Here is a 9,170-nt window from a genome sequence, read left to right on the forward strand (position 1 = left end):
CAACCTGCAAGAGGGGGCTTATCTTCTAAAAAAGCATCCTCCTCCCCAGAGCGCTCGGCTCCCCCCCTGCCCAGGGCCACGCAGGGCTCTGCCCACCGGGCAGAGGCTCAGGGATCAGCAAAGGGCAGGAGCAGGCAGAGCCCCTTCTCCTCCCAAAACACGACAAAGACCCTTGGCAGGTCCCCAGCTTCGCGACCCGGCATTAAAGCCTGCAAACGCTTCCCGCGCTGCGGCAATTGGGTCCCCCTGTCCCCAAAACCCCTCCCCTTCCCAACAGCAGGTCTGAAACCAGGGCTGCCAGTTTTGCCCTGGAGCGGAGCAAAGGGCAAGTTCATAAAGTGAAAGGCGTGGGAGCTTCGGGGGTCCGGCTCCCGCGTGCAGCCGGACACGCTGCCTCGGGGCAGGAGAGGGGCCGGAGGGAATACCAACCCCGCTCCCGGCTGATGGCTGGAAGGAGGAAAGAGTCCCGACAGTAAGAGATGCGGCACTTGGAGACATCCACAGAAATAAGTTTATTTCCCCTACCGTCAGGATCATGAAACCACAGAAGCAGAGTTTAAATATTTACAAAGTAATGCAGTGCCCCACGGAGATGAAGAGAACAAAGGATGAGGGTACGGAGGGCTCGCCCTCGCCGAAGAGCAACGGCAACGCCACGGAGCTCTGCAGCACAAGCACGTGCAAAGGGGAACGGAGAGGAGCGTAAAACTGGCATCTGGAAGGTGAAGGACAGGGTGAACCCTTAACGTGGCTAGTCAAAAGGGGCACTGCGAAGAAGCCGGCAGCGAGATGAAGTAAGCTGCAAGTAGAGGACATTCCTTACCCACCCGCCCCCGCTTCTGCCACCTCCCACGCCAAGAGGAAGCAGCGCTGCAAGTAGGACATTCCTTCCCCACCTGCCCCCGCTTCTGCCACCTCCCACGCCAAGAGGAAGCAGCCCGCTCCCCGCGCCCTTTTCTCTGCCCCCCCACAGCGCCGGGCTGACACTACCGCCTACCGCCAGCATCCGACCTCCGCGGGCACCATCCTTCGTTGCGCGAGTACAGACAGCTTGGCAGGCCCAGCACGGACGTGCGGGCTGGCTCGGCGGTACCTCAGCTTTGGGCCTTGCTCTCCCGTTAGCTGTTTCCTTCAGACGGCCGGAGCCATCCTCCGTCTCTGTTGGTGGAAGCGGGTCGGCCGTTCAGCCAGGACTTGGGCGAAGCGCCGCTTTCCTTCCCCAGCAGCCAGCACTCCAACCAACTACGAGGCTCACTCGAGAAGTCTCCATTCAAAACCCAGATCTGGTAAAAAGCGTTAGGAGCAAAGGACAAGGATTTTCACGGTGGGGAATGGCACTCAACATGTTTTCAGAAGTCCCAGGAGCGGGGACTGTGGCCAGCAGGCCCACTCCTGGCCTCCCCCGACAACTCGAAGTCTCAGCTTTGGCAACGCTTGTATAGCTTATCGATAAAACACTGAATCAACGTGTGAGACAGGCCTAAGAGTCTCTAGGTTATTGCTGCTGCGTAAGACAGGTTGGCTTCAGCCCTGGGGCCAGGGACTCCGAGCGCATCCTTGGCAGGTCACTCCGAGAAATCATACTTCAGTTAAAAACAGAGGCAAAGGACTCATCTCTCCTGTTCAACTGGCTTGTCCTAGGGCACGTTAGCCAGCAGGCTCGCTGGGTGGAGACCGCAGCGGCACAGGGTAGCCCGGTAAGACACCATCCTTTCATTGTAAGGTTCTCTTTGATCAAGACCTTGGCATCCTAATCAGCCCCGGGCCCAGCACCCTCCAGCCCGTTCTCCACACAGGCTTGAAATGACCGTACAGAGCGGACACCGACGACTACTTCAGTTCCAGGTAGACGGGGAAGGGCGCCGAGGACTGCACACCTCCTCCACCCACCCCAGAAAAGCCAGCACCAGACGACAGAGAGACAACTGCATGCTAGGGAGAAGGGAGAGGTTTAAGGGGCTATTTCAAAGTGACTGAGGAAAAGGAGGAAACGCAGAAATCGAGAAGCCCAGGAGGAGCCCCCAGCCCTCCCGTGCGGCTAGAGGAGTCGGGGAGATGGAAGCGGATGGAAAGGCGCAGGGGGACAGGTCTGAGAGCCAGCAGGGTGACGGCGAATGGGCTTCCCAGTCAGAGGAAGCCACAGGGACAGCAGGCAGTGGAGAAGAGCCTTCTTGCTGGCCACGAGCACTCCTCGGGGTTGCAATCCATCAGGTAGTGGAGTAAAGAGCTGGCCTTTCAAGGCATGAGTGGAAAAGCTATTCTCCTTCCTCTGCATCAAGGGGATCCGCTCAACCGCACATAACCCTTCAGCCACTTTTTTTTTTTAAAAAGCCACTTGGCTCAGAGCCCCACAGAAAGCAGCATCTGCAGGCCAGAGCCTCAGCAAACGCAGACCCGGACCCCTCACCCTGGAAGAGGCTCTTGGCCGCGTCCAAATTTACTTGCTGCCCAGCACTCAAGAACAACACCTACCCCCCTGCTACCCATCCTGCCCCACCCAGGGCTCAAAAGGGCCATCAGCCCCCAAACCTGCCAGACCAGCGTTTCTCACATCGAAGTCGGTGCTGCTTTTTACTCCAGGTGTGCTCTTCAAAGCACGCCAAGGAAGTCAACAGGCCTTCTTGTTCACCAGCCTGGAACCAGCCGCAAGAAACCAGTTTGCTGCTGCAAAGCCCGACCAGAACACGGATGCTTTCCAGTCCTTTCACCTTTTCTTTTACTCTCTGACGGCCCCACTAAGCCCAGGTCTCAGGCGCTGCTCTCACGGATGCCTTCAAAACCCTACGCTAAGCCTTCTGTCCCAGAAACATGTACCTGCTGCCGACGCCACCTCTGCAGGCTCAGGTATGCTGTGACACACGAAGTACTAGGGATCAAAGGAAAGTAAGCGGCTCGTGAGGAGTGTAACGACAATTTTAGACATTCAGAGCACGAGGAGAAGCAGGGAAGCTGTATTTTCTCCGGCACAAGCTAAAAGGGACTCAGCAGTAGACTCCCAACTCTGCAGCAGGCTATTGAGAGTGTGCAGACTGCCGTGAGCCATACCCAAGCCAGTCGATCGACTTTCCTGCCTTTCTGGGCTCACCAGCAGGACCAGATGTATTCGCCCTGCCACAGAGCGTTCCCCTGCGCGTCTCCTCAGAGGAGCGTCCCAGCCTCAACACCTTTCTGTCGCTACCGGGGAGACCGTCAGCGAGTGCTGTGGCACTCTACATCCCCGGGAGGAACCCCACACCTCCGCTTTGAAACATGTGCTACAGGAGAGTCGTGCAACAGGGAAACAACAACAACAACAACAACTTCTTGGAGACTCAGGAAATCTGAGGCAGCATCTGATGAAGTCTGCCAAGAGGAAGAAACCAGGTGATCAGAGAGAACCTTACAAGGTGCATCTGCTTCTGCTCCCGAACCAGGAGGCAGGGTTTGCCTTGCGGCTTTTTACTTGGCACTGAAAGCAAAAGGTGCCCGCGCCTCTCCTTTCCTGATTGCGTTTCTACCTACCAAATTGCAGAAAGGGAGCGTATTCAGGGAGAGAGCAGGAGGCTTCAGGACCCCTGACATCGGGAGACACCATCGACAGAACAAAAACAGGAAAAGAAGCCAGTTCCAGGAAACAAAGATGAGCTGTTACAATGGAGTGGAGTTGCCGCCTTCCCCAGAAAACGCCTCCCAGAGTCCCATGCCTCCGTCTCGCTGGATCAGTCACAGTTTCTTCCTTTGTGTGCTCATGGAATGGGGAGTTCACAGCTGCCATCACCGCAAATGAAGCGTCAGAACAACGGTCACGATCACCCCCAAGAAGAGGACAAAGGGCAGCCAGGTCTTCACAAATCCCCCTATGCTGCAAGATGGAAAAAAGGGGGAGGGTTTAAACGTAAGAAATCAGCAGAGAAAGACAAGAGGGAGAGAAGGATGTGAGAATAACTGGAGAAATCAGAGTGAGACAGGTGCCCTTCCGACCTTCTTATCCTATCTTATCTTATGGTGGCACTGCCATACAACACGCCCTGGAGATTCAGGCTGTGTTAAAAATTGAGACTAAATCAGGTCCACAAATAACTGTATCATGAACAATAGGGCTGGACTCTCCTTCCAGCTTCAATTCAGGTCGAAGACTAGCACGTTTCATATCTGCACAGACAGGAGCGGTGACAGGAGACCACAAAAAATGAAACCCCATTACCGCAGGCCTCGTTATTCAGACTGCTGGTGTATTTAACCACGACAGCAGGGACTACACTTGCCTAAAAGCTGGTAGAAAGGCTTTTCCAGAACAGGGAAGACTCAACAGAAGTGGAGCAACTCAAAAGCTTTATGCAGGGCAGTCCTCGCAGAATCTCCTCTTCAGGCACAAGGTGCTGAAATGGAGATTAAATGCCCTTTCTAGTAAGGAAAGCTCGGGGTTTCCCTCTCCGCTCAAGTTGGAAGCTCCACGCCAGTTGGAAATCTGACTAGTTTTTATGTAAACAAGATTCAAGAGGGAAGAGAAACCAGTAATCCCCGGAGACAAGCCATTCGGTGACCTTATGTTCTGACCTAACCCAGCCAAAAGACAACACAGAGTGAGATTTGCTTTAGCTAGCATTTCCCAAATTCCAGGCACCCTAAATTAGCTGCCAGATACAGTATTTCAGGAGCAGCAGCTAGTGCAACCCAGCCAAGCACTCTTGGTTCTTTTCCTAAGAAGAGGCAGCAGGCAGTGACGGTACCACCTACCAGCAACGTACACCCACGTCTTGTGGGGGAGAGATGTTTCTCCCTTCTCCACGGGACGGTCTGAAGCTTTGGAGGGCTGGGAAGAACGAAAGAAACAGAGCCCCTTTGCCCGCTGAACCTAGACTTCTCAGCTCACCTCACATACTTCCCATACAGGAGTGAGAAGAAGCAGAGTTTCACCATGTTCCAGGAGGTGCTGTTATCGTATCTCATCAAGTTTAAGGCCAGAGCCACGTGCGAATGGCAGTTATCACAGCAAAGGTTGTGCTGGAACAGAGAAAGGGGCACGGGATCAGAAATCCTGTCCTTGAGGTTCCCCAGTTCTGCACCCTGCGCTGGTGCAGACCCACAGGTCCCACTCCTGCAGCAAGCACCCAAACACCGGGGAGATATTCCTCCACACGCAGACAGGACATCAGCGTCGGAGCCGTACCATGCGGTGCTTGTACTCCTCCGAGGCATCGTGTACGGCCGTGTCCCACGCGTTGGGACTGGTGGAGTATACTTTGCTGGGATCCAGTTTCCAGTACCTAGAAGGACGAGAACAGATCCCTTCACATCACTGCCGCACCTTTACAACTCCTTCGTCTTCCCAGCAGGAAGATGCTTAAAGGACTTCGAGAAATCCACTACCTCTGGAGTCCACGGAGCCGAGCTCTTCCAGCGTATGCTGCAGACGGCAGCAGAAACTAATGCTCAGCACCCTCAGCCCGCCAGCACCCCAGAGAGAGAAACTACAGACCTCAGGGGCACAGACAAAACTCCGAACTGCTTTCACGTCCCGTGAAGTGAAACCTTCGGGGCCATTCAAAATGTAAACCCGATCCGACGGATACACAAAACCAAGGCACCTCTCCTCCTCCCCCCAGAAAGTCATTAACAGGAGGTGAGTGACGACAGTTCATTAGGACAGCCCAGGCAGTATTTACTTGGGGCACTTGTTGTTAACATTATCTTAAAACTTTTTTACCTTTTTTTTTTTTTTTCCTTTTTTTTTTTTAATAAAGGCTCCATACAGCTTTCACTATTAATACCATCACATTGCTGTCACGCTTCTAAAAAGATTTAATTTAACGTGGTTTCTTGAAAAGCAGAGCCACAGTAGCCATCCACTTGAATTAGGGCATCTGAACAACAAGAAAAGCAATATCATAGCACGTCTGTCTCCATGAATTAAAGGACATCTGCAGGTCAGTTGGTTAGTTTAATAAAAACTAACAAGAGCACTTACTTCACTGGCTTCCCAAATGCCATGTTGTCTTCCTACAAGAAAAGGAAAAACGTCTCAAGAGGATAACCCCGCGCAATATTCATGACGTGCCTCTTGCTGGAAGGCCTCACAGCCCGCGATCGCTTAGCGATAAAACTGTCACGCTGCCTCAGCAGTCTGAAGACACCAATCACATCTGTGTGTCTGGATTTAGATTTCAGTTGTTTTCCTACTCCTGTTCTGGGCATGAGTATATTTATACTCTATACGCGGTGACGTCATCTAGCTATATGGCACACGAACCTTGTTCTCCCCCCCCCCTCCTTTTTTTTTAACTGTTAATATCTTGTTAACTCAAAGTTGTAAGTGTTCCAATCTCTTAAGAGTATTAATTATCCCAACTTAAAACTCCCTCGCTTTCAATATCCACCAGACTGCGAAGCAGTTTAGAAGACTGGCACGTACCTGATGCTAAGCTGCGTGACAGTAACAGGCATACTGAGGAAGCTGGAAGGCAGCTGCTGTTACTCAGAATTAAGAGGATTTAGGTCCAAAATTCCCAATTAAGAGCCTGGACGACAAGATTTTTTTTCCCTTCTGCTCACCAAACCAAACTAGCCGCTACCTATCGTATCCCCCCAAGACGAACTCCACCGGACAGCAGCCCACAGAGTAACGGCAAAGATCCACGATCTTCAGAAACATCTCAGCCATTACTTTGCAAAACTCTGAACCGCAAGAGAGAGGGGATGGCTCAAAAGTCACCAGCGAAGGCGAGAAGCGGACCAAGCACAGATTCTGCTTAAGCACCCCGATCCATCGTCTACTTACTGAGACAAAGTACGGCCCCGCGAAGTCCCGAATGACTCCAGTCGACGTGCAGATACCCATGTGGCCGATGATCGGGAAGAGCCATCTACCGAGGCAACAATTGAACCGTCAGGCTGAGATATTTGTGCCAGTCGACGTAGATACCCATGTGGCCGATGATCGGGAAGAGCCATCTACCGAGGCAACAATTGAACCGTCAGGCTGAGATATTTGCCCCCAGCGGCCGTACAACCAACCGCATAGCGTGGGACAGACAGGCACAGGTAACGCGTTATCCGCAGCCGAGAGATGAAAGGGGGTGAGCCAAAGCCAGCACTGCACCGGTAAAGACGCAGAAGAGGTACAAGGAAAAGAAAAACTGGCAGGGAATACCCAAAGCTGTGCTCTCCTGGCAAGCAGGTCTAGAGCCAGCGCGTCTGTGGGGCACTCGGGCTCCGGGATTTTACCGTGAGTGGCTGCAGTTACGGAGAGCGCAAGACTCCCGAAGGCCTGCAGCCACACACGGCCCTGGGCAGGGAAGGGTGAGCCCCGGTCTCCCAGAACAAACCCACTTGTGTATCCAAGTAAAAAGGTTAGATCCAGGAGAAACTGCCTCGAGATAAAACCAGACTTTCCACTTCAACAACTGAAAATAAGGTCACGCTGCCCATCTTCCCATCCACGCCGCAGCTTTTCAGGGCAAACTAGACTCAAGCACCCCAGACAGAACACGGGGCCCCAGGAAGAGCATTCCCTCCCCTAAACGATCCCATTGTTTCAAGGACCTGATATGATTCTATGACCTTCTCCTCCCCGCTGGATATTTACAGCCCCAGGGAGCAGCGGGTCTATATTCTACCCCCCCTCCCATCACCATCATCATCATCATTGAGAAGTAAATACTTCAGGCCAAGTTGCAGCTCTCTCCCGCATCCTCCGGCACCCTCAGGGTTGCTGACCTCTCTCCGATTTCTCACTCCTCTCTCCCTGAGAGACTGCACGCAGCGACTAATATTTCAGGAGAGATTACAGCCGCGCTAAACAGAAACCGACTCACAAGCCACAGCCCAATTAGAGATCCTAAAACTACCAAAACAAGAGAGGGACTGAGGCGGTTGGATGTTACGAGGAAAGACACGCGATACGGGCCGATACGCGCAGCTGAGGTTATCGATACCACATAGCTCCCGTTGATAACATAACCCCACGACGCAGAGAAAGGACTCTGCAAAGTCTGATGTTCCGCGCTTGCATCGCTTGCCCTCTGCACGTTCCTATCTGGCGCGACGCAAAGCAGCCAGACAGTTCGGCTATCCGTGCAATGTTTTACCGGCCAGAAGGCACGGCTGAATAGAACGCCGTCACAGCGTTGCCACCTGCGAAGGTCTAGACGCTTCTTCCTTTTTTTAATTCTCCTCTCGGCACCGACTAGCTTTCAAGCCTCCAAATCCAAGGATGACAGGAAACGGCAGAGGGAGAAAATGGAGCTATTATGCAATCTAACGAGAGATTTTTGGCAAGTAACACCACCGAAATTTCTGCTGCGGAACAAAATCAACAGGAAGATGTCACTGTTCATCAGGGAATGAACCCACAAACAAATACGGATGCCCAGTGGCTTTGGCAGCAGGACAGCTCTCTTCATCAGTCCCAGCGGGAGATAAGAAGGTTAAAAGCTTCGGAAAATCCTCCAGGAAAAGACTAAGGTGGAAATTTTAAGCAATCAAAAAAGAAACGAGGTAAAAACCAAAGCTGGTTTGCAGCTGTATGCGAGACAGCAACAGGAAAGTTGCAGCTTCTCCTCGCCGAGGAGAGTTACGGTGCCGTTCCCAATCCCGGCACGGACCACACCACGTCTTCTACCTGACTTTCAGCTCTGGCTCAGTAAACATTATCACCTGATTTGAACCGGAGGGGAAGAGGAAGGCATAAAAATAAGCCTTTGTGTTCCCAGACTACCCCCCAAAGCCACGTTTTACAGCTTTTCATTTTCCCACGACCAGAGAAAAACTCCGAAGTTCTCCTTGGAGCCTGCTTACGCTTGGCTGACAAGGCTGGGAAGGCAAATCGACTTCTAACTCATTAAAAGCGAGGCGCGGAGGCTCTCCTCAAGGCATAAGGTGGTCCGAGATCCCCGTAGCCGAACCTTTGCTCCGAAAACATGAAAGACTTCCCACGTTTCGCCGGATCCCCTCCACTCCCGCTCCTGCGGAGACAAGCCCGCTCACCGCAAAGCTTTCCCCGCACACGCCCTCGCTGCGGGGAGAGGAGAGCCCTACCCCAAAGACAGAACGCTACACGGGCCCTGAAGCAGCCTGGCACCCAGTCGAGCACCCCAAAAGCGGGCCGAGCGCCCCAAAGCGGGCCGGGCGCCCCGCCTGGTCCCGGAGCAGGCCAGGCAGCCGGTTACCCCGGTCTTGCCCGCCCCAAAGCG

At 53.2% G+C, this 9,170-nt stretch overlaps 1 protein-coding gene across 2 annotated transcripts; it reads right to left on the reverse strand.

Annotated features, from left to right (window-relative positions):
- Nucleotides 1-1,005: 1,005 nt before the first annotated feature.
- TMEM222 (transmembrane protein 222) lies at nt 1,006-6,836 on the reverse strand. Of its 2 annotated transcripts, XR_002086141.1 has the most exons (6): nt 6,758-6,836; nt 5,948-5,979; nt 5,150-5,246; nt 4,853-4,983; nt 3,502-3,841; nt 1,006-1,283 (listed from the first exon to the last, which is right to left on the reverse strand). XR_002086141.1 is itself a non-coding variant. In XM_019471245.1 (5 exons), the coding sequence occupies exons 1-5, from the start codon at nt 6,815-6,817 to the stop codon at nt 3,754-3,756; spliced, it is 408 nt and encodes a 135-aa protein (XP_019326790.1). In that variant the 5' UTR covers nt 6,818-6,836; the 3' UTR covers nt 1,006-3,753. The 2 variants fall into 2 exon arrangements, 1 of the variants encoding a protein (XP_019326790.1); XM_019471245.1 differs by having other exon boundaries at nt 1,006-3,841.
- Nucleotides 6,837-9,170: the final 2,334 nt, after the last annotated feature.

The sequence above is a fragment of the Aptenodytes forsteri genome, unplaced genomic scaffold (assembly GCF_000699145.1).
Source record: "Aptenodytes forsteri isolate BGI_AS27 unplaced genomic scaffold, ASM69914v1 Scaffold321, whole genome shotgun sequence".
NCBI classification, from domain to species: Eukaryota; Metazoa; Chordata; class Aves; order Sphenisciformes; family Spheniscidae; genus Aptenodytes; species Aptenodytes forsteri.